General features: G+C 53.5%; 2 protein-coding genes across 11 annotated transcripts in view; both read left to right on the plus strand.

Annotated features, from left to right (window-relative positions):
• Positions 1-650: 650 nt before the first annotated feature.
• Positions 651-15,214, plus strand: FN3K (fructosamine 3 kinase). Of its 7 annotated transcripts, none has more exons than XM_030828259.1 (7): positions 651-880; positions 3,929-4,080; positions 5,426-5,517; positions 5,924-6,006; positions 13,084-13,206; positions 14,643-15,007; positions 15,050-15,113. In XM_030828259.1, the coding sequence occupies exons 1-6, from the start codon at positions 740-742 to the stop codon at positions 14,979-14,981; spliced, it is 930 nt and encodes a 309-aa protein (XP_030684119.1). In that variant the 5' UTR covers positions 651-739; the 3' UTR covers positions 14,982-15,007; positions 15,050-15,113. The 7 variants fall into 7 exon arrangements, with proteins under 7 accessions (XP_030684119.1, XP_030684118.1, XP_030684125.1 ...); XM_030828262.1 differs by lacking the exons at positions 651-880; positions 15,050-15,113 and adding exons at positions 3,186-3,333; positions 3,517-3,584 and having other exon boundaries at positions 3,691-4,080; positions 14,643-15,043; XM_030828258.1 differs by having other exon boundaries at positions 14,643-15,214.
• A 1,240-nt stretch (positions 15,215-16,454) lies between these two features.
• TBCD (tubulin folding cofactor D) overlaps positions 16,455-23,809 on the plus strand; it is a 186,900-nt gene continuing 179,545 nt past the window's right edge. For 2 of the 4 annotated variants that reach the window (XM_030828266.1, XM_030828268.1), the window contains exons 1-2: positions 16,455-16,762; positions 21,075-21,125. In XM_030828266.1, coding sequence (XP_030684126.1) covers positions 16,579-16,762; positions 21,075-21,125 — 235 coding nt within the window. In that variant the 5' untranslated portion in view covers positions 16,455-16,578. The remainder of the gene's footprint in view (positions 16,763-21,074; positions 21,126-23,809) is intronic. The other 2 variants (XM_003281647.4, XM_030828267.1) reach the window with 2 other exon arrangements.

The raw sequence follows: 23,809 nt of genomic DNA on the forward strand, positions 1-23,809 counted from the left end.
CTCGGGAGGCTGAGGCAGGATAATCCCTTGAATCCAGGAAGCAGAAGTTGCAGTGAGCCAAGATCACGCTACTGCACTCCAGCCTGGGAGACAGAGTGAGACTCCATCTCTTAAAAACACAAAAAACAATAAAAAAAAAACCTCACGTCAAATGACTTCAGCATGGACTGGGCTCAGGTGCGCACCTGCTCGTGTGCACGCGTGTGTACCCACGTGTATGCATGCATGGGCGAGCGTGGGCATTCCTGTGTCTCAAGTCCCTTTCCCAGGACGTCCTGGAATCAGCAGCCCCACCCTGGGCCGGGTCAGCGCGTGCCATCGGAGCCCCCCACGTCAGCCTCTCTCTCCGATTGGCACCTGGCACCCCCGTGCGCAAGCGCCACGTCATCACGGGGGCCCGGCCTGGTCTGCAGTGTGGGCCAGGCCTGTGACCTGCGCCCCGGCCGAGGGCCGGACCTGCGTCCGCCTTGGGGCAGGGATACCGGGTCCCTGCAGGGAGCTCAGGCCCCAGCGCGCCCGCGAAGAGCTGCGCGGATCCCCGGCTCCTTCCCCCGAATCCCGGGTGCAGGAAGCGTGAAGCCGGACGAACGCGGGGAACGCGCGGGGAGCGCGCGGCGAGCCCGCCCGAGGCCGCTCCTCCCACCGCCCGGGGTCACGCGCCGCGCGGTCCCGCCCCGCTCGCAGCGCCTCGGCCGACCCGGGCTTCCGAGCGAGCAGAAAGTCCCGCGCTCCGCACTCCATGGAGCAGTTGCTGCGCGCGGAGCTGCGCACCGCGACCCTGCGGGCCTTCGGCAGCCCCGGCGCCTACAGCATCAGCGAGGGCCGAGCCTACGACACGGACGCAGGCCCCGTGTTCGTCAAAGTCAACCGCAAGACGCAGGTGCTGGCCCGTGCGCAGGCGGGGGCTCTGCGGGGCTCTGCGGGGCCTGGGGAGGCGGAGGGGTCGGGGGCAGGCGCATTTCCTGGGGCTGGGCCTGGGGAGGGGTCAGCTTTGGCCCTTGGGAGGTGGCACCTGCTGAGTGAACCCGGCTCAAGGGTTCTGTGAAGGTTTGTGTCTGCACGACCCGTGACCTTCCTTTGGCCCTCCATGCGCAGCGCACAGGCTTTCGGGGGTGGTGGGGGTGGTTTTAACTTTTCTATCCAGCAAGTGTCGGCGGATGTGAGGCTTGGGGTCCCTGGCTCAGCTCTGGGCCGCCCCTCTCAGCCCACTGTCCTCCTGGCAGTGGGGAAGAAGCAGAGACATGGCTGGGCCCCTGGCAGGGACCCCACGGGCCAGGCCAGCGTTCTCCTTCCCACAGACCTTGCCTGTGTTTAGACCTGATTTCTATCTCCTGCTGAAAATAGTTCTGTTTAAGAATGTATGGAAGGCCAGGCGTGGTGGTTCACACCTGTAATCCCATCACTTTGGGAGGCCGAGGTGAGTGGTTCCCTGAGGTTATGGGTTCGAGACCATCCTGGCCAACATGGAGAACCGCCCCCCCCACCGTCTCTACTAAAAAATGCAATAATTAGCCGGGTGTGGTGGCACAGGCCTGTAATCCCAGATACTGGGGAGGCTGAGGCAGGAGAATCGCTTGAACCCGGGAGGCAGAGGTTGCAGTGAGCCGAGATCAAGATCGTGCCACTGCACTCCGGCCTGGGTGACAGAGTGAGACTCCATCTCGAAAAAAAAAAAAAAAAAAAAAAAAAAAAGGCCGGGCACGGTGGCTCACGCCTGTAATCTCAGTACTTTGGGAGGCCGAGGCAGGTGGATCACCTGAGGTCGGGAGTTCAAGACCAGCCTGACTAACATGGAGAAACCCCGTCTCTACTAAAAATACAAAACTAGCCGAGGTGGTGGTGCATGCCTGTAATCCCAGCTACTCGGGAGGCTGAGGCAGGAGAACTGCTTGAACCCGGGAGATGGAGGTTGCAGTGAGCCAAGATCGCACCATTGCACTCCAGCCTGGGCAACAAGAGCGAAACTCCGTCTCAAAAAAAAAAAAGTATGGAAAATGTTAATGGAGGAAGTGGAGAAGGTTAGCTTCAGCCTTGAGAGCCGGCAGGTAGGGAAAGGCAAGCCTGGGTGCCCTCCCGGCCCGAGTGGGCTCAGAAGGCCCTGTACACTCTGGTGGGGGTGCTCTCTGAGGGGCAGCAGGGGTGCTGGTGGGGAGTGCTGGCAGGAGGAATGTCAGAGCCATGCACCCTGGGCGTGCAATCGGATCCTCCGGCGTCACCTGCTCTGCCGGCTCAGAACCCAAATCCCTCAAAGTGGGGAGTCCCACTCACAGGGAAGCAGTTTTTGGTTCAGGCTTTTCACGGGCCCTGGGAAACTTCCTCAGCTGGTCCTGAAAGCTCTTCCCTCCCACCCCTGCCAGGGGCCTGCACACAGTAGCTGCTCGGTCCATGCACCAGAGCAGGTGATGCTGGGGCCACTGGAGCTTAGCAGCCCCAAAGCTAGGAGTTCCTGGCCTGATGCATGGGGGGCTCACCCTGGAGCAGGGCTGGGGTATGCCGGCCGCCCTCCCACCTGTGGACGCTCACACCCACCCTGGGTGCCGGCTGGCCAGGGCTGCCAGGCTGGGGAGGCCGTGCCTGGGCTTTCGCTGGAGTACTTTGAAGGAAAGGGCGTTCTGTTTCTGTGCACCAGCAGATGCTTTGGTCTCATTCATGAGGTTTGTTTTTTTTTAAACATGCGATCCTACACTTTGGGAGACTGAGGCAGGTGGATCACTTGAGGCCAGGAGTTCGAGACCAGCCTGGCCATTATGGTGAACCTCTCTTTTTTTTTTTTTTTTTTGAGACAGAGTCTTGCCTTGTCGCCCAGACTGGAGTGCAGTGGTGCAATCTCGGCTCACTGCAAGCTCTGCCTCCCGGGTTCACGCCATTCTCCTGCCTCAGCCTCCCGAGTAGCTGGGACTACAGGCGCCTACCACCTTGCCTGGCTAATTTTTTGTATTTTTAGTAGAGACAGGGTTTCACCATGTGAGCCAGGATGGTCTCGATCTCCTGACCTCGTGATCCGCCCACCTCGGCCTCCCAAAGTGCTGGGATTACAGGTGTGAGCCACTTCACGCAGCGGTGAAACTCCATCTCTAGTAAAAATACAAAAAAAGAGCGGGGTGGGGTGGCCCAGACCTGTAATCCCAGCTACTCAGGAGGCTGAAGCAGGAGAATTGTTTGAACCCAGGAGGCGGAGGCTGCCGTGAGCCGAGATCATGCCACTGTTGTCCAGCCTGGGTGACAGAGCGAGACCCTGTCTCAAAACAAACAAATATGCAATTCTATAGGCCGAGGTATTCACAGACCACATTCATCAATGCATGTTTTCAACCAACGTGTAGTGTACGTGAGGTGAGAGTTCACCTAACCTAAAATTGGAATGTTTGTGGGAATATTTCAGAAACAGGAAAGCCCAGGTCCCATGGGAGGCGTTGGGGGCTGGCCGGGTTTTGCGGCACCTTTTACCTTCCCAGCCCCTGCCCTGGACCTGAGGCCCCTCCTGATGGGCCCGGCCCTTTTCTTCCCTGCCCGAAGAGTGTGCCCAAGTCAGTTCCACCAATGCCTCTGCTGTGGCTGCCACACCCTAAGAGGCAGCAAGGAAGGTGGGTAAGCCGGGGGTCCAGCTCTGGACCTTGGTTCATTCACACCTCCCCACGCCCTCAGTGCTCCCTGGCGCCCACACGTGGCCTGTGCATCCTCCTGTCGCAGCCTGCAGACCCCACACCCCTCACGCCCCAGGCTCAGCCTCAGCCTTGCAGCCTCTCGTCTCCGATGGGGGGGCCTCTCTGCACCCTGCCCTCTGCGGTGGATGCCAGCTCCCAGCCAGAGCCAGCTATCAGTGACTGAAGGTCCTTGTAACTCCCACGTGGTAGCTTCTGTCAAAGGCCCAGTGGGCAGAGGCCCTGGCTGAGTCAACAAGGCTGACAAGGCTGTGGTCTGGATGCAGGCCCGGCAGATGTTTGAGGGGGAGGTGGCCAGCCTGGAGGCCCTCCGGAGCACGGGCCTGGTGCGGGTGCCGAGGCCCATGAAGGTCATCGACCTGCCGGGAGGTGGGGCCGCCTTTGTGATGGAGCATTTGAAGATGAGGAGCTTGAGCAGGTGAGTATGTGTGAGACCCGTATGCACACATGTGTACAAGAAGAGAGAGACTCAGAGACAGACAGAGAGAGACAGAGAAAGGGATAGAGAGGGGGAGGGAGACAGAAACAGGGAGAAGCCTGTGGCTGAGCCGTCCACACAACTGCCCGGTTATCAGAGGCAGGGCCGAGAGTTCCACCCTGCCATTCTTAATGGAGATAAAAAGTTACTGCTTTCTGGTATATGGCTGGTTTTCCTAGATAAGTTTGGCTGTAATGAGGCTGCATTTTATATATATATATATATATAATTGTTATTATGTTTTGAAACACAGTCTCACTCTGTTGCCTAGGCTAGAGTGCAGTGCAGTGGTGCGGTCTCGGCTCACTGCAGCCTCTGCGCCCGGGGTTCAAATGATTCTCCCACCTCAGCCTCCTGAGTAGCTGGGACTACAGGTGTCCGCCACCACATCCGGCTAATTTTTGTATTTTTAGTAGAGATGGGGTTTCACCATATTGGCCAGGCTGGTCTCGAACTCCTGACCTCATGATCTGCCCGCCTTGGCTTCCCAAAGTGCTGGGATTATAGGCATGAGCCACCTTGCCTGGTCCCCAGTCTTTTTCCTATATGTGATTTACATTGGTTTTCACAAAATTTTGTAGCTGAATTTTTTTTTTTTAAATTTTTAAATTTCTTGTAGAGATGGGATCTCACTGTGTTGCCCAGACTGGTCTTCAGTTTCTGGCCTCATGCAGTCCTCCCACCTCAGCCTCCCAAAGTGCTGGTACCTTAGGCCTGAGCCACTGTGCCGCTGTGCCTGGCCTTGCATTTTCACTTCTCATTACTTTTTCAGCACTCCTCCCTTAATTCCTGGTACCTCCTAAGACTTCTGTTGAAGCTCACTTGGTTAATTCCTCTTTGTGATTACATGATTTTATTTTCTGGAAAGAGTCTTTGCCAATGCTAGGCATGGTGGTTCACACCTGTAATCCCAGTATTTTGGAAAGCCGAGACAGGAGGAGACCCCATCTCTATAAAAAAAAAGAAAAAAAAAAGCCAGGAATGGTGGCACAGGTGTGTGGTCCCAGCTAGTTGTGAGGCTGAGGTGGGAGGATTGCTTGAGCCCTAGAAGTCAAGGCTGCAGTGAGCCATGATTGTGCCACTGCACTCCAGCCTGGATGACAGAGCAAGGCCTGGCCCCAGAAAAGAAAGAAAAAGGAAAAGAAAGAGTCATCTCCTGGTGTTCACTTTTTACTGTTTAAAGAATGGAGAGTAGTTTTCAATGTACTTAAAACATTTCTCAAAATGGAACAAACTGGGTGGTGTTATTTGTTATTTTAATTAGCTGCATTTCTTCTTTCCTCAGTCAAGCATCAAAACTTGGAGAGCAGATGGCAGATTTGCATCTTTACAACCAGAAGCTCAGGGAGAAGTTGAAGGAGGAGGAGAACACAGTGGGTATGTTCATATTGCTTTGGGTACCCTTGACCCAGCCACATTGTCTACCCTAGATTGGTGCTCATGGTACTTCTTGGTGGCATTTCAATAATAGGTTGAGTTGTATACCATCTCTCTTTACACTACATTATGAAAATGAGATTATTAAATAAGAATTTTGATGTAGCTGATAAGCTAGTAGAATTGGCCCATGATCCCTTTTATATCCAGCCCTGCTGTCTAGTGTGCTTGAGGTAGGAGTGTCCTGGCAGATCCATATATTGACTAATTGCTACTGTATGTAGTACATCCTCAGACCACCTATATTCTAGCATGCGTAGCCCAGGCTTGTACTGATGCTGTGCTGAGGTCTGGCATTTAAGAGAAAGACAAACAGCTCCTTCAGGACAAGGATCTCTGTCAACAGGCCGAGGAGGTGAGGGTGCTGAGCCTCAGTATGTGAACAAGTTCGGTTTCCACAAGGTGACATGCTGCGGCTTCATCCCGCAGGTGAGTGCCTGGGTGAGGGTGTTCCCTGATGCCTTAATGCTGGTCACCCACTCTTTATACGTGACAGAATGCCAATCCCCCAGGCATCAGCAAGATTGACTACTTGATTTCTGAAAGCAGAGTAGAAGCTGTGATACCTGGAATGGGGAGAGCAGACGCTGAGGGTCACCGAGCTGAGCTGGGCAGGCTCATGGGACATGCCGGGGCAGGCAGATCAGCATTCCAAGCAGAGGGAGCCTCGGGTGCAAAGGTTGTGTTGCACAAGGCTCCTGATGAGTCTGAGGGACTGGAGACAGTGGGTGATGGGTAGTGTGCAAAGTCAGGGATTAAGTCCTGATTACTCAGCTTCTCTCCTGAGGCCTTTACAGATTATTATTTATTTAGATACAATTGAAATATAATTCACATAAGATCCACCATTTTAAAGGATTAGAATTAATTGGTTTTTAGTGCATCACAATGGTGTGCAACCATCACTGCTGTTCAACTCCAGAAAATTTTCTTTCTTTTCTTTTTTTTTTTTTTGAGATGGTGTTTTGCCCTTGTTGCCCAGGCTGGAGTGCAATGGCGCCATCTCGACCCACCGCAGCATCGGCCTCCTGGGTTCAAGCAGTTCTCCTGTCTCAGCCTCCCAAGTAGCTGGGATTACAGGCGTGCACCACTACACCCGGCTAATTTTTGTATTTTTAGTGGAGACGGGGTTTCATGTTGACCAGGCTGGTCTCGAACTCCTGACCTCAGGTGATCTGCCCTCCTCGGCCTCCCAAAGTGCTGGGATTACAGGCATGAGCCACCGCGTCTGGCCTTAATGTTGTATTTTTAGTAGAGACGGGGTTTCTCCATGTTGGTCAGGCTGGTCTTGAACTCCCGACCTCAGGTGATCCACCTACCTTGGCCTCCCAAAGTGCTGGGATTACAGGTGTGAGCCACCATGCCTGGCCAGAACATTTTCATTATCCTAAAGCAGAACCCATTAGCAGTCACTCCCCATTTCTCCCTTCCCTGCTCCCTGGCAACCTCTAACGTACCTTCTGTCTCTTTGAATTTTCTAGATATTTCATATGAGTGGAAACACATAATATGTGACCTTTTGTTTTTTGTTTTTGTTTTTTTTTTTTTTTTTTTTTTGAGAAGGAGTCTTGCTCTGTCTCCCAGGCTGGAGTGCAGTGGCGTAATCTCGGCTCACTGCAAGCTCCGCCTCCCGGGTTCACGCCATTCTCCTGCCTCAGCCTCTCCAAGTAGCTGGGACTACAGGCGCCCGCCAACATGCCCGGCTAATTTTTTTGTATTTTTAGTAGAGACGGGGTTTCATCGTGGTCTCGATCTCCTGACCTCGTGATCCGCCCGCCTTGGCCTCCCAAAGTGCTGAGATTACAAGCTTGAGCCACCGCGCCCGGCCTAATATGTGACCTTTTGTATCTTTCACTCAGCATCATGTTTCATGGCTCTTCCATGTTGTAGCGGGTGTTAGAATGTTATTCTTTTATGGCTGAATAATATTCCACTCTATGGCTAGGCCACATGTTTCTTTATGTATTCCTTTTTATGGCTGAATAATACTGGGGCCTCTTGAACCATCATCTTTGAAATCTGTGAAGTTCCAAAGAAGGCTTTGGACAGCCCAGCTGCCCTGTGCTTCCCTTGAAGAAGCCAATATTGGACCATATTTTGGTTTTGTTAGGAACACAGCACCCATTATATAAGAGCTAGTTCAAAGTCACTGCTTCTTGAAGAGAGAATACTTTCAAATCTGTCTCCTTGTCGAAGCCCATCCTGACTAGTGGGGTCCCTGCAGACAATGACCAAGCTCTCCCTGGTGTGGGCAGAGGGCGATTCTCCCAGCTGGAGGTCACTTGGGGCAAGATCCTCATGAAGGCCAAGCAGATTTAGGGTTCCCAGCCAACAGGCAGTCCTCACATCTGGGCTCGCTAGAACTGCACCTGGAGCTTACCAGATTTACCGAGACCCCCGAGATCTCAGCCACAGCTGCCTCCCCGGGGTCACACACCTGTCCGCAGCCAGTGAGCAGCACCCTCTTCATGGTCCAGGTGAGCACGGCTGGGTGCAGCTTGTGGTCCTGCTGTGGATGCTGAGGTCAAGGGCTGCAAGTGGCAGGGTCTGCAGGACTTGGCTGGCCCAGCAGAGTGGTGTTTCAAAGAAATGAAGTGAAATCTTACCCAGAGCCCCTATGTGTGAAGCAGACAAGAAGGGGGCTGGTCTGTTTGGAGCACAGGGAGCCCCTCAATGCCTCTCGGACTCCAGGATCAAGGAACCCACCTCAGATCAGGTGCAGCCTGGCTAGGAAGGGCACGGGGCCAGGGAGGACACCTGCCCTGCTTCCTGCTTGAGTGCCGCAGACAGCAACAGGTTCCGGAGGCTTCCCACTCCTTGGGAGGGCTCAGTGGGTCCTGGGGGAGTGTGTGCTGCAGCCACTGGAGGGCAGTGCTGAGCGGTGGGCTCCTCAGACACCTGGGCACTAACGCCCCCTCGGGCCACCAGCTGGATCGGCTGTGGTGCTTGCCCCATGCTCTGTACACTGCCACATACAGGCACCCTTCTAAGTGCTTCATCGGACTCAACTCACCCACTTGCCCTAGCAGGTAACCAGGCAGATAATGTCACTGATCTGTTTTATAGATGAGGAAAGTGACGTGCAGAGTTCACACCTGGGTCCGTGGAGCTTGTCAGCGGGGCAGCTGGGCTTCGGCTCTCAGTCTGGCTTCAGACCACAGGCCCTGATCATGACGCAGCCCCTCTGTCAGGGGAGGCCTGGTCATTGGGACCAGCTGTGTACCCAGGTGGCACCTTCCCCGGGTAGCTTGGAGGATCACAGCCCCTCTGTTAAGGTGGCGGGACTGGGCTAGCCCAGGGTGGTTGCCTGCTCCCAGCACTAAACCTGGTTGTCTTCCGGAAAGAGGACAGAGCTCAGACGCTGGGAGCTTGGGCAGGCAAATGGGAAATGACGGGAGGCTGCATGGTGCACCTCTGAGCTGGGGATCTGACAGCCAGGCTGTGGGGAGGGCCTTTCCATCCTGCTCTTGAGGTGCACACAGCACCAGAGGGTGAGCCCAGGGGCCGAGTCACCATAGCACCCATGTGCAGGGACAGTCTTGGTGGGGGCCACTGACCAGGATGGTCCTCCCCAAAGGAGTTTTACAAAATAACCCTTTGTATAAAATCAGCTTCGTATTTTTCCCTACTGAGGTGTAATTTGACATAAATTGCACCCATTTAAAATGTATAATTTGGTACATTTTGACGTTTGTACCTGTGAACCTTTTACCACAGTCAAGGTAAGTATGCTGATTACCCCCAAAAGGTTCCTCGTACCCTTCCCTGCCCCTGGGCAACCATTCATCGGTATTGTCACTGTAGATTAGTTTGCATCTTGTGGAATTTAATAGAATCATGTGGTATGTCTGTCTTCTGTCTGCTTCTCACACTCAGCATAATCATGCTGATATTTATCCAAGTCTAAAATCCTTTGATATTCATCCGTGATACACATCCATGTTGCATGTGTCAAAAACCCATTCCCCTGTATGGATCTAACACAGCCTGTTTATCCATTCACATGTGGATGGATTTCTGGGTCATTTCCAGTTTTTGCTCATGCATATAAAGCCGCTGTGAACCTTTGTGTACAAATCTTGGTCTGGACAAATGCTTCCACTTATCTTGGGTAAATACCTAGGAGGGGGATGACTGTGTCATATGGTGGGTCCATATTTAGCTCTTTAAGAAACTACTGGCCGGGCGCGGTGGCTCACGCCTGTAATCCCAGCACTTTGGGAGGCCGAGGCGGGTGGATCACAAGGTCAGGAGATCGAGACCATCCTGGCTAACACAGTGAAACCCCGTCTCTACTAAAAAATACAAAAAATTAGCCTGGCATGGTGGCGGGCATCTGTAGTCCCAGCTACTTGGGAGGCTGAGGTAGGAGAATGGAGTGAACTTGGGAAGTGGAGCTTGCAGTGAGCTGAGATCTCACCACTGCACTCCAGCCTGGGTGACAGAGCAAGACTCCATCTCAAAAAAAAAAAAAGAAACTACCAAACTCTTTCCAAAGTGGTTGCACCATGTTACATTCCCACCAGTAGCATATGAGAGTTCCAGTTCCTCCACATCCTTGTCAACACTTGAGATTTTCTGTTTTAAATTACAGCCATCCTAGTGGGCGTGAAATATTATCTCACTGAGGTTCTATTTTGCATTTCCATGATGACTAAAGATGTGGAGCATCTATTCATGTGCCTGTTTGCTGACAAAATATCTTCTTTGGTGAACCATCTGTTCAATTATTTTGTCCAGTTTGTGAATAGGGTTTTTTCTTATTATTGAGTTTTGAGAGTTCTTTGTGTATTTAGGATATGAGTCTTTTACCAGATATATGATTTGTGAATAATGTCTCCTAGTTTTTCGGGTATTTTCTTGGAAGTGTCCTTCAGAGGCCGGGCACGGTGACTCGTGCCGTAATCCCAGCACTTTGGGAGGCCGAGGGGGGGGGGGGGCAGATCACTTGAGGTCAGGAGTTCGAGACCAGCCTGGCCAACATGGTGAAACCCCATCTCTACTAAAAATACCAAAAAATTAGCCAGGCGTGGTGGCGGGCACTTGTAATTCCAGCTACTCGAAAGGCTGAGGCAGGAGAATTGCTTGAACCTGGGAGGCAGGGAGGTTGCAGTGAGCCGAGATCATGCCATTGCACTCCAGCCTGGGTGACAAGAACAAAACTTGGTCTCAAAAAAAAATTTCCTTATTATCCTTTTTTGTTGTTGTTGAGATGGAGTCTCACTCTGTTGAGTAGGCTGGAGTGCAGTGGTGCGATCTCAGCTCACTGCAACCCCTGCCTCCCGGGTTCAAGCGATTCTCCTGTCTCAGTCTCCCAAGCAGCTGGGACTACAGGCACCTGCCACCATGCCCGGCTAATTTTTGTATTTTTAGTAGAGATGGGGTTTCACCATATTGGCCAGTATGGTCTCGAACTCCTGATCTTGTGATCTGCCTGCCTTGGCCTCCCAAAGTGCTGGGATTACAGGCGTGAGCCACCGCGCCTGGCCTCTTGCTTACATTAGGTTTAATGTGCTCTTCTTTTTCTGGTTGGTTAAGGTAGCAGCTGAGGTCATTACTGTGAGCTCTTTGCTAACACAGACGTTTAGTGCTATACATTTTCCCCGAGTACTGCTTTAGTGGCGTCTCACAAATTATAAGTTGTGTTTTTGCTTTTCATTCAGTTGAAAACACTTTCTAATTTTCCTTTACATGTCTTCCTTACACAGATTTTAGAAGTGTGTTTAGTTTTAAAATATTTGAGGATTTCCCAGAATTTTTCCTATTGATTTTGTTTTGTTTTGTTCTTCTGAGACGGAGTCTCGCTCTGTCGCCAGGCTGGAGTGCAATGGCACAATCTTGGCTCACTGCAACCTCTGCCTCCTGGTTTCAAGCGATTCTCCTGCCTCAGCCTCCTGAGTCGCTGGGACTACAGGCAGGCACCGCCACACCCAGCTAGTTTTTGTATTTTTAGTAGAGATGGGGTTTCGCCATGTTGGTCAGGATGGTCTTGATCTCTTGACCTCGTGAGCCGCCCACCTTGGCCTCCCAAAGTGTTGGGATTACGGGCGTGAGCCACCAGGCCTGGCCTTCCTATTGACTTCTAATTGAATTTCATTATACTTTGCATGCTTCTTCTCAATTTATTGAGATTTGTGTGCATGGAGAGAGAGATCTCTCTATTCCTCCACTAAATCCTACTGGATTAATAACTCACCCTTACCATTTTATTTAACCCTAATTACATCCAAGAGGCCCTTCCTCCAAATACAGGCATATTAGGGGTTAGGGCTTCAACGCAGGAATGGGGGTGGGCACCATTGAGTCAATAGCAGGATATGGGATTTATCTATGTTTCCTGCAGTTCTTTTATGTATTTTGAAGCTCTGTTTTTAGAGGTGTAGGCATTTAGATGTAGGCATTTATTATGTTCATTAGTCGACTCCCTTTGCGAAATGACTATACTTGATTTTCTTTGCTTTGAAATCTACTTTGTCTTGTATTAATGTAGCCACTCTAGCTTCTTTTTTTTTTTTTTTTTTTTTTGAGACGGAGTCTCGCTCTGTCGCCCAGGCTGGAGTGCAGTGGCGCAATCTTGGCTCACTGCAAGCTCCGCCTCCCGGGTTCACGCCATTCTCCTGCCTCAGCCTCTCCGAGTAGCTGGGACTACAGGCGCCTGCCACCACTCGCGACTAATTTTTTGTATTTTTAGTAGAGACGGGGTTTCACCGTGGTCTTGATCTCCTGACCTCGTGATCCGCCCGCCTCGGCCTCCCAAAGTGCTGGGATTACAAGCGTGAGCCACCGCGCCCGGCCAGCTTTTTTTTTTTTTTTTTTTTTGAGACGGAGTTTTGCTCTTGTTGCCCAGGCTGGAGTGCAGTGGCGTGATCTCAGCTCACCGCAATCTTTGCCTCTGGGTTCAAGCGATTCTCCTACCTCAGCCTCCGGAGTAGCTGGGATTACAGGCCCATGCCACCACACCCAGCTAATTTTGTATTTTTAGTAGAGATGGAGTTTCCCCATGTTGCCTAGACTGGTCTTTAACTCCTGGGCTCAAGGGATCTGCCCACCTCAGCCTCCCAAAGTGCTGGGAATTGCAGGCGTGAGCCACTGTGCCTGGCCTCCGGCTTTCTTTTGACTAGTGTTAGCATGGATATATCTTTTCTATCCTTTCAAGCTTTTTTTTTTTAATAGATAATGTCTTTTTGCACATAACTTATTGTTGGATTTGCTTTATTTTTCCAACCTGCCAATCTGTCATTTACCGAGAGTATTTATTTTTGACATTTGTATTTAATGTGCTTAGTCATATGGTTAGTTTTGAGACTGTCATCTTGCGCTTTTTGTTTCATCTGCCCTTTGTTCCCTCTTTACCTGCCTTCTTCTGGGTTGAGTATTTTATGTTTCTGTCTTACCTCCTTTGTTGGCTTACTAGGTATCTTTGCTGTGTTTTTAATGGTCCTTTTAGGGTTTAGGCAGCACTTGGCTCCAAATTGCAGCACTGGCCTCTTTTCCCTTGTTGCCCAGGTGAATGAGTGGCAGGATGACTGGCCGACCTTTTTCGTCCGGCACCGGCTCCAGGCGCAGCTGGACCTCATTGAGAAGGACTATGCTGACCGAGAGGCACGAGAACTCTGGTCCCGGCTACAGGTGGGCACGGCAGTGACTTCTCTGGGAAAGAGGTGGTCCTCTCATGATCCCACCGCATTTGTGCGGGGTTCTCTGTAAAACGGAGCTGGAGCAGGGAACACTGAGCCCTGGAGCACACATCAGGGAGGAAGGGGGGCAGGGGCAGGGGGTTCCCCCGACAGGGAGTCCGAAAGGGGTGAGGAGTGAAGACACACTTGGCTCCTCGTGCCTCTCTCCACTGCTGGGTCACCAGGTATTTAGCCTCAGACTTTCCGCACATGAAACACAGGTGCTTGCAAATGATGGTGTTTACCATGATTACTGTTCTTACTATCAGTAACACTTGTCCACTCCATCCTGTTCGTCTCCCATGGGAAGATGTGGGAACCAGATGATCCAGTGACTGATTTCAAAACATAATTCTCGGCCGGGCGCAGTGGCTCACGCCTGTAATCACAGCATTTGGGAGGCCTAGGTGGGTGGATCACTTGAGGTCAGGAGTTTGAGACCAGCCTGGCCAACATGTTGAAACCCTGTCTCTACTAAAAATGCAAAAATTAACTGGGCGTGGTGGTGCATGCCTGTAATCCCAGCTACTGGGGAGGCTGAGGCAGGAGAATCACTTGAACCCGGGAGGCGGAGGCTGCAGTGAGTGCAGATTGCACCATTGCACTCCAGCCTGGACGACAGAGTGAGATCCTGTCTCAAAAAGAAAAAAAAAATCAAAATATAACTCTCAAAATGTTAAAAAAGAATGTGCATGTCAACCCAGAGTGAGTATACATCAGAGACTTGAACTCATTAATGAAGAAACTAGGCTGGGAACGGTGGCTCAAGCCTGTAATCCTAGCACTTTGGGGAGGCCAAGGTGGATGAATTACCTGAGGTCAGGATTTCAAGACCAGACTGGCCAATATGGTGAAACCCCATCTCTACTAAAAATACAAAAATTAGCCGGGTATAGTGGCGAGGGCCTGTAATCCCAGCTACTCAGTAGGCCGAGGCAGGAGAATCACTTGAATCCGGGAGGCGGAGGTTGCAGTGAGCCGAGATGGCGCCATTGCACTCCAGCCTGGGTGACAGAGCGAGACTCCCTCTCAAAGAAAAAACAACAAAAACAAACAAAACCTGCAGACATGTATGTGTAGCGAAATAAAAGTGGCCAGAGTTTGCTAAGGTAGCGCAACACTGGTTCCTATTCTGTGGGTCGATTAAAACTATAACTTCGGAGGTTCTCCGCTGTGTGGAGCTTCTAGAACTAAATTAGGAGGAAATCCTAAGTTAGACAAAGCTAGACTCCCCTGAAGTCAGGTGGCCCCTGTTTCTGGGCTTGGCAAGCAGTGCTGGGGCTGGACACCGAAGCAGCTCGCCAGTGGGCTTTGCCTTATTTTCAAGAACGAGGTGATGAGACCGGGGCTTCCTGAGGCCAGCGGTAACTGCAGCCGTTGCTCTCCTAGGTGAAGATCCCGGATCTGTTTTGTGGCCTAGAGATTGTCCCCGCGTTGCTCCACGGGGATCTCTGGTCGGGAAACGTGGCTGAGGACGACGTGGGGCCCATTATTTACGACCCGGCTTCCTTCTATGGCCATTCCGAGTTTGAACTGGCAATCGCCTTGATGTTTGGGGGGTTCCCCAGATCCTTCTTCACCGCCTACCACCGGAAGATCCCCAAGGCTCCGGGCTTCGACCAGCGGCTGCTGCTCTATCAGCTGTTTAACTACCTGAACCACTGGAACCACTTCGGGCGGGTGTACAGGAGCCCTTCGCTGGGCACCATGCGGAGGCTGCTCAAGTAGGGGCCCCTGCCCCCCTTCCCCTGTCCCTCTGTCCCCGTCCCTGTCCCCCCGTCCCCATCTCCCCGTCCCTCTGTCTCCGTCCCCCGTCCCCGTCCTCCTGTCCCCGTCCCATCACCGTCCCCCGTCCCTGTCCCCTGTTCCCGTCACTCCATCCCTGTCCCCCGTCCCTCCATCCCTGTCCCCCGTCCCCGTGTCCCCGTCCCCCTTTCCCTGTTCCCCCGTCCCCCTGTCCCTGACCCCCATCCCCTTCCCCCGTCCTTGTCCCCCGTCCCTGTCCCCCATCCCCCTGTCCCCGTCCCCATCTCCCCTGTCCCCGTCTCCCCGTCCCCCCGTCTGTCTCCCCGTCTCCGTCACCCCGTCCCCGTCCCCCCGTCCCCATCCCATCCCCGTCCCCCCGTCTCCGTCCCCTCTGTCCCCATCCCATCCCCGTCTCCCCGTCCGTCCCCCCATCCCTGTGCCCCCGTCCCCCCGCCCCCGTCCCCCCGTCCCTGTCACCCCGTCCCCCGTCCCCCTTCCCCCGACCCCTCCCAGATCCTGGAGACCAATAAAGCCCGCAGCGGGCCTCGGCTGGCGTCCTGCGCCTCCTTCCTCCGCGCGTGGGGCTGCTTTCAGGGCCAGACGCACGGCGAGCTGTGCACTGACGTTTTTGCGGCGATTCAGGGGAAACGCACGCGGACCCGGTAGCCAAGGCCAAAGTCGGCGCAGCGCCCACCGCGGCCTCCAGGCCCTGCTCCCGCTCTGGGGCGCGCCACGACTCGGCGCGGGGCCCGTGTGATCCGCGCGGGTCCCAGCGTGGCGCGAATGGGTGTCAGGGCGGTTGGCGCTGAGGGGTGGGTCCGGGGATCGCCTCGCGCCCCCAACCGCGTGCTCAGGGCCCGTCCCTCCCCGTCCACGCGGGCTCAGGCTCCGCCCCGCTCCACCGTCCCCCCCCGCCCCGGTCCTACCCGCCCCCGCCCCGCCCTCGGCCCCGCCCCCGGCCCCGCCCCCGCCCCCTGGCGTGTTGAGGCTGCGTCCTGTTTTCTCCGGCCCCACCGCAAGCCCCGCCCCTCCCGCCCACGCGTGCCTGGGCCCCGCCCCCGCTTCGCGCAGCCCCGCCCCCTACCCTCGCGTGCTCAGGCCCCGCCCCGGCGGCCCCCGGCCCCATCCCGAAGCCCCGCCCCTCATCCCCGCCCACCACCTGCCCAGGCTCCTCCCCGCTGCCCTCCGGCCTCGGTCTCACCCCGCAGCCCGGCCTACTGCGTCTCAGGCCGCACCTCCTGTCCCGCCCCGCCCACCGCGTGCTCAGGCCTCGCCGGGCGGTCCCGGCTCCATTCGCGCCTTGTGGGGTCCGCGGCGCGCTCTTCCAAAGCCTTTGGGACCGGTCCCCGCTGGCGTCCTCACGCGCACGGCGCCGTCACGCGTGCGGTATTTTGGCGGCCGGCGCGTTCCGTAGCGAGGCCGGAGAGCGGGGTCGGAGGTCGCGGGGCGGGGCCGGTGTCGGTTGCCGCCTGGGCGGGCGCCTCCTTTTCATCCCTCATCCTTCATCCCCGGCGTTCGCGCACTAGCGGAGTGGGAGCTGCGAGCACGTGAGGCGGGGGCGCGGTCCCCAGCTGCGGAGATGGCCCTGAGCGACGAGCCGGCCGCGGGCAGCCCCGAGGAGGAGGCGGAGGACGAGACGTTGGCCTTTGGCGCGGCGCTGGAAGCGTTCGGCGAGAGCGCGGAGACCCGGGCGCTGCTGGGCCGCCTGCGGGAGGTGCACGGCGGGGTCGCGGAGCGCGAGGTGGCCCTGGAGCGGTTCCATGGTGCGTGGGCGGCGCTGCGTGCCCGCTTCCTCCCCCGGCCCGGGCTCGGCGCGCTGAGTGCACTTTCCCGGGCGGGGACCGCAGCCCGCCTCTGCGAGGGCTGCCGGTGCGCGGTCCCGCGGGCCGTGGTGGGGTGCGGCCTTCCTAGGCGGGAGAGGGCCACCCCGGCGCGGCGTTAGGTGCACGGGGCAGACGCGCGCCTCCCTTGGGGAGACCGCGGCCCCGCGGAGCGCCTGCTCTCGCTCGGGGTGAAGCCTCTGCGGCCTCCCCGGGAGGCGGGGTGTAGAAGCCCTGCGTCCCCCGTCTCCGTCCCTGGAGGAGGTGCCTGGGCCGGGGAGACTCGTGCCAGACCCCTCTGGACGGCCGGTCAGCCCTGCAGTGTGGACTCCCAGGCTTGCCTCCACCGAGCGCGGTTCCTGTGAATGTTGTGTGGACAGGGAGATAGGGAATGAGGGAGGACGAAGGCAGGGAACAAAGCTGCTGCAAACAAAGGCCGCCTCGAGTGGGGAGGGCAGCAGCCTGCCGGTTCCGTGGACGCCGTGGACAGAGCGGGCTGGCCGGGTCCGTGCCTCTGCAGGCGGGGTGGGGTGTAGGTACCCTTGTGGAGGCCATTGGATGAGTCTAAATTTTCCGAGTTCAGACCCACCTTTACCGCTGTGTATAATGGGTTATTTCCAAACAAGTCCTTAGGAGTTCATAGCTAAGTAGTTAACATGGGGTTTTGTAATTCAGTAAAATCATCTTTGTAGACCCTTTGAGTAAGTATAACTTCTGCATTATTTGGCCTTCCTCATTTTAGAATGACAGCACTTTGATTTTAGGAGTCAGGCAGGGTGGGGGGGCCTCGTGGGGGAGGTGCGCGCTTCGGCGTCAGATGCTCCTGCCTGTGAATTCTGGCCCTGTGGCTCGGACCTGATACTTGATTGCCCGTTTCTTCGGCTGTAAGCTGGGGCGGATGACGATGCCTCTCGTGCAGAACTGTTTTGAGGGTGAGGGACCCTCATCCAGGACCAGTGAAGCCAGATTTCTTGTTCCTAGTGTAACAGCCCAGTGGCTTCTTCCTTTTTTTTTTTTGAGACGAAGTCTTGCTCTGTTGCCCAGGCTGGAGTGCAGTGCAGTGGTGCGATCTCGGCTCACTGCAACCTCAACCTCTCGGGTTCAAGCGATTCTCCTGTCTTAGCCTCCCGAGTAGCTGGGACTACAGGCGCGCGCCACCACGCTCAGCTAATTTTTTTTTGTGTGTGTGTGTGAGCAACGTGGCTGTTTATTTCACCTGGGTGCAGGCGGGCTGAGTCCGAAAAGAGAGTCAGCAAAGGGTGGTGGATTATCATTAGTTCTTATAGGTTTTGGGATAGGCGGTGGAGTTAGGAGCAATGTTTTGGGGGGCAGGGGGTGGATCTCTCAAAGTACATTCTCAAGGGTAGGGAGAATTACAAAGTACCTTCTTAAGGGTGGGGGAGATTACAAAGTACATTGATCAGTTAGGGTGGGGCAGGAACAAATCACAATGGTGGGATGTCATCAGTTAAGGCTATTTTTACTTCTTTTGTGGATCTTCAGTTACTTCAGGCCATCTGGATGTATACGTGCAAGTCACAGGGGATGCGATGGCTTGGCTTGGGCTCAGGGGCCTGACACTGGGAGTTTCATGCACATCTGTGTGAAGAGACCACCAAACAGGCTTTGTGTAGCAACATGGCTGTTTATTTCACCTGGGTGCAGGCGGGCTGAGTCCGAAAAGAGAGTCAGCCACGCTCGGGTAATTTTGTATTTTTAGTAGAGGGGGTTTCACTGTGTTGGCCAGGCTGGTCTCAAACTCCTGACCTCAAGTGGTCGACCGACTCAGCCTCCCAAAGTGTTGAGATTACAGGTGTGAGCCACTGCCCTCGGCCCCAGTGGGTTCTTTCTAAGGGCTGCCCAGATACAGTTGATTTGTTAGGGCAGGGGAGTTGCCATGGAGAAGGTTTAGTTCACGCAGAACTGGTTGAAAGGGAGACTAGACTAGAAGTTTTTTTTTTTTTTTTTTTTTTTTTTGAGGCGGAGTCTCACTTTGTCCCCCCCGGGTGGAGTGCAGTGATGAGATCTCAGCTCACTGCAACCTCCACAACCTCCACCTCCCAGGTTCAAGCGATTCTCCTGCCTTAGCCTCCCGAGTAGCTGGGACTACAGGTGCGCACCACCACGCCCACCTAATTTTTTGTATTTTTAGTAGTGACGGGTTTCATCGTGTTAGCCAGGATGGTCTCGATCTCCTGACCTCGTCATCCGCCCGCCTCAGCCTCCCAAAGTGAGCCCCCACGCCTGGCTGGAGTTTTATTATTACCCAAATCAGTCTCCCTGAGAATTTGAGGGCCAGGGTTTTTTAGAGGTAATCTGGGGGAAAGGGTGGGGGTGGCTGATTGGTTAGGGGTATACAATCATAGGGGAGTCGGAAATGATCCTCCGTGATGTGCTGAATCGCATCTGGGTGGGGCCCCAGGAGCAGTGGGCGGGTCCAGGTGGAGCTATCATGGGTCGGTGGTCCTAGCGTAGGTGTCAGACATGGAAACAATCTGAAAAGGTATCTTTAAAGGCTAGTCTCAGGTTCTGCAATAGTGACGTGGTCTGCAGGAGTAACTGGGGAACTCGCATGTTTTGTGATCTCAAGAATAATGGCTGGCAATTACGTTACACCTTAGCGGAATTCAGACTCCTCTCCTCCTCCTGGCCTGGTGGCCTCTCATTAACTTTACAGAGGCAGTGGAGTTTTGGGGAAGGGCTCTTAGCATTTAAACTATAAATTAAGTGTCTCCCAAAGGTAGCTTGGCAGCTTGAAGACTAAAGGCATGAGGGGGTTGGCTGGATCAGATCTGCCCCATTGCCTTAATTTCCTCACTGATGTAACTTTTGCAAAGGCAGTTTTGCTGGGAAGCAGTGGGTGTGTGTGTTCAGATGTGGAGGTGGGAGCTGCCGGATTGGACAGAAGCAGTTTCAGCTGCTGAGAGGAGGAGAAAGTGGTGGTTCAGGGTTTGGGAGGTTGTGAAGAGCTGGCAGCTGTGTGGAAGGGAGCAGTGCCTGGATATGTCAACCAAAAAGTATCTGAGACAAGTCTCAATCAGTTTAGAAGGTTAAGGGTGTGCCTGTGAGGCAGCCTCAGGAGGTCACATGTCCCCAAGGAAGTCGGGCTACAGCTTAGTTTTATACGTTTTAGGGAGACATGAGACATCAATCGATACCTGTAAGGTGTACATTGGTCTAGCCAGGGAAGGCGGGACATCTTGGGTGGGAGGGCGTCCAGGGCATTGGTGGATTCAAATATTTCACGATTGGTGATTGGTTGAAAGAGTTTATCTGAAGACTTGGAATCCATAGAAGGGATTGTCTAGGTTAAGATAAATTGTGGAGACCAAGGTTCTTCTTATGCAGATGAAGGTTCCAGTTAGCTGATTTTAGAGAGAATAGATTGTAAATGCTTTTCATCAGACTAAAAAGGTACCAGACTTAGTTAATTTTCTCCTGGATCAGGGAAAAGACCTAGAAAGGGAAGGGATTCTCTACAGAATGTAGCTTTTCCCCACAAGAGGCAACTTAGCAGGGCCATTTCAAAATATGTCAGATACACTTTAGGGAAAAATATTTTGATTTCTTTCAGGGCCTGCTGTCTGTCATGTGATGCTGTACTAGAGTCAGGCTGGAATTTGGTGTCTTATTGCTACTTAAGATCGGTTTTAATGCTAATACTGATCAGCTGTGCCTGAATTCCACCGGGAGGAGGGTATAATGAGGCCTATGTGGACCCCACTCCCCATAATCCCTTCCCATCATGAACTAGTTTTTCAGGTTAAGTTTGGAATGCTCTTGGCCAAGAGGAGGGGTCTGTTAGATGGCTAGGGGGCTTAGAATTTTGTTTTTAGTTTACAGGCATGTTTGGCAGGGGAGGGTGAGAGGAGTGCCAGGGATGTGTCTCACAAGGACAGAGTTGAGCTTAGCCCTTAACGGCCGGCAGAGGCAGGAGAGAGTGAAGGAAGGAAGGAGCGAGGAGGAGACTCTGTTAGGAAGAGTATAGAGGAAATGGGAAAAGAGGAACAGTGTGCCAAGCAAGTAAAGTGCACGAGGCTGGGCCACAGTGGCCCTCAAAATGCTAGAGGGAGGTGGGGCCTTCCCTCCAGGTGGCCTGTGTGGCCTCCCTTAGTGAGAGGGGAGGTGTGCTCCTGAGAGCTGGGGAAGAGGTGGAGCTGCCCTGTGGAAGCTAGCAAGGGAAAGTGGGGTTTCTGAGGCTCATGGGTTTGTTTGGCCTAGTGGTAATTAATTTTCATGTTATATTTGTTTTTAGTAATAATGGACAAATACCAGGAGCAGCCTCATCTGTTGGACCCACACCTTGGTAAGAATAGAAGCTGCTGATTTTGATCATTCAATTACAGATGACCACAGAGGCCTTGGTGTATGGTGCTGGCACATGCATGTGCTTTGCCAGGATCAAGTGCCAAGAAGTGTCCCTGTCTTACTTGCTTGCAGGGCCTGGCTGGTTGGTTTTAGCCACCTGTGATAGTGGCTTGAGTTCCAGATGTCACTCTAGGCTGGGAGCTGGGGGGAGATGTGTCTGAGCTACTTAATTCCTTTCTGCTGAAGAAACAACATTTGCTCCTCATGTGTTTTTAGCTTACATTAGTTTGCATCTGGGCACATGATGTCTTTCTGATAATAGTCATGCAGGGTCAAGGTGGTTTACATGGGTCATCATTTAATCCTCACAGCAGCTAAGGAGGGCATCTGTTGTCATCTCCAGTTTACGCCCGGCTGATTTTTTTATATTTTTAGTAGAGACGGTTTCACTGTGGTCTCGATCTCCTGACCTCGTGATCCACCCGCCTCGGCCTCCCAAAGTGCTGGGATTACAACCGTGAGCCACCGCGCCCGGCCGCGAGACTTCATCTTAAAAAAAAAAAAAAACAAAAGCCCAAAAAAACCTCTAAATTCTGGATTCAAGAATTCATTGGGATCAGCCTTGTCCTTCTGTCCTCCTAGAAAAATTTATAGGCCTTGTGAAGGAGACCAAAGATAGCGGTCCTTGGGAGAGGGTCAGCTGCAGGGAACACGACTCTGACATCTGCTGGAGGGGCTCGCCATGCTGGATGGCGTGCAGACAGTGGGCTCCCCAGGCCATATCTTGTAGGAGGTCTTGGGTTCCTGGAGTTCCTGTGTGTGAGCGCTGGTTCCCAGGAAACAGATGTGGTCACTGCTCGCAAGGTAGCAGGTGGTGTTTTTATATATCTCCAAGTAACAACATTGGACCTGTAGTTAAGTGCCTTTATTCTTGCCAGACCTCTTTCCAGAGTGGATCATGGAATAGTAACTTGTGAGCTGCTTAAGAGTGCTGTGAATGATTTTTAGAGTTATTTTCTTTCTTTTTTTTTTTTTTTTTTTTTGAGACGGAGTCTCGCTCTGTCGCCCAGGCTGGAGTGCAGTGGCGCGATCTCGGCTCACTGCAGGCTCCGCCCCCCAGGGTTCACGCCATTCTCCTGCCTCAGCCTCCCGTGCAGCTGGGACTACAGGCGCCCGCCACCTTGCCCGGCTAATTTTTTGTATTTTTAGTAGAGACGGGGTTTCACGGTGTTAGCCAGGATAGTCTCGATCTCCTGACCTCGTGATCCGCCCGCCTCAGCCTTCCAAAGTGCTGGGATTACAGGCGTGAGCCACCGCACCTGGCCTATTTTCTTTCTTTGCAAAAACTGTTTTTGGCCGGCTGTGGTGGCTTATGCCTGTAATCCCAGCACTTTGGGAGGTCGGGGTGGGTGGATCACCTGAGGTCAGGAGTTTGAGACCAGCCTGACAAACATGGTGAAACCCCGTTATCTATTAAAAATGCAAAAATTAGCCGCGTGTGGTGGTGCACGCCTGTAATCCCAGCTACTCGGGGCTGAAGCAGGAGAATTGCCCGATCCCGGGAGGCAGAGGTTACAGTGAGCCAAGATCGTGCCATTGTACTCCAGCCTGGGCAACAAGAACGAAAATGTCTCGGAAAAAAAAAATAATACAAATAAATAAATAAAATTTTTTTTTTTTTGTAGAGACGGGGTCTTGCCGTGTTGCCCAGGCTGGTCTCATACCTCTGGGCTCAAGCAGTTCACCCACCTTGGCCTCCTAAAGTGCTGGGATTTCAGGTGTGAGCCAGTGTGCCCAGCTGAGTTCATTATTTTCTGGAATTCCCTTTTAGAAAAAGGAAAATGTAGTCGTGGGATGCTGGTCCTTTGTCATTTGTTGCACATTTTTCCAGCCTTTTGCTTTTTTTTTTTTTTTTTTTTTTTGAGCTGTAGTCTCTCTGTTGCCCAGGCTGGAGTATAGTGGCCCAATCTTGGCTCACTGCAACTTCTGCCTCCCGGGTTCAAGCAGTTCTCCTGCCTCAGCCTCCAGAGTAGCTGGGATTACAGGTATGTGCCACCACGCCTGGCTAATTTTTGTATTTTAGTAGAGATGAGGTTTCACCATGTTGGCCAGGCTGGTCTCGAACTCCTGACCCCCAGGGTGATCCGCCCACGCTGGGCTCCCAAAGTGCTGGGATTACAGGCGTGAGCCATTGTGCCCTGCCTGCTTTTGCCTTTTAATATTGTGTCTGGTGTATTTTATCTACTGAAGTTTTTTTGTATTTGTTTTTTTAAAGAGATGGGATCTCGCTCTGTCACCCAGGCTGGAGTGTAGTGGTGCAGTCGTAGCTCACTGCAGCCTTGAGCTCCTGGGATTAAGTGATCTTCTCACCTCAGCCTCCTGTGTAGCTGGGACAATAGGCACAAGCCGCCATGCCTGGTTAATTAAAAAAAATTTTTTTTGACCAGGCGCAGTAGCTCATGCCTGTGATCCCAGCACTTTGGGAGGCCGAGGTGGGTGGATTACGAGGTCAGGAGTTCAAGACCAGCCTGACCAACATGGTGAAACCCCGTCTCTACTAAAAATACAAAAATTAGCTGGGCATGATGGAGCATGCCTGTAATCCCAGCTACTCGAGAGGCTGAGGCAGGAGAATCGCTTGAACTGGGACCCAGGAGGCAGAGGTAGCAGTGAACGAGATCG

Source organism: Nomascus leucogenys, chromosome 14, assembly GCF_006542625.1.
Source record: "Nomascus leucogenys isolate Asia chromosome 14, Asia_NLE_v1, whole genome shotgun sequence".
Taxonomy (NCBI): domain Eukaryota; kingdom Metazoa; phylum Chordata; class Mammalia; order Primates; family Hylobatidae; genus Nomascus; species Nomascus leucogenys.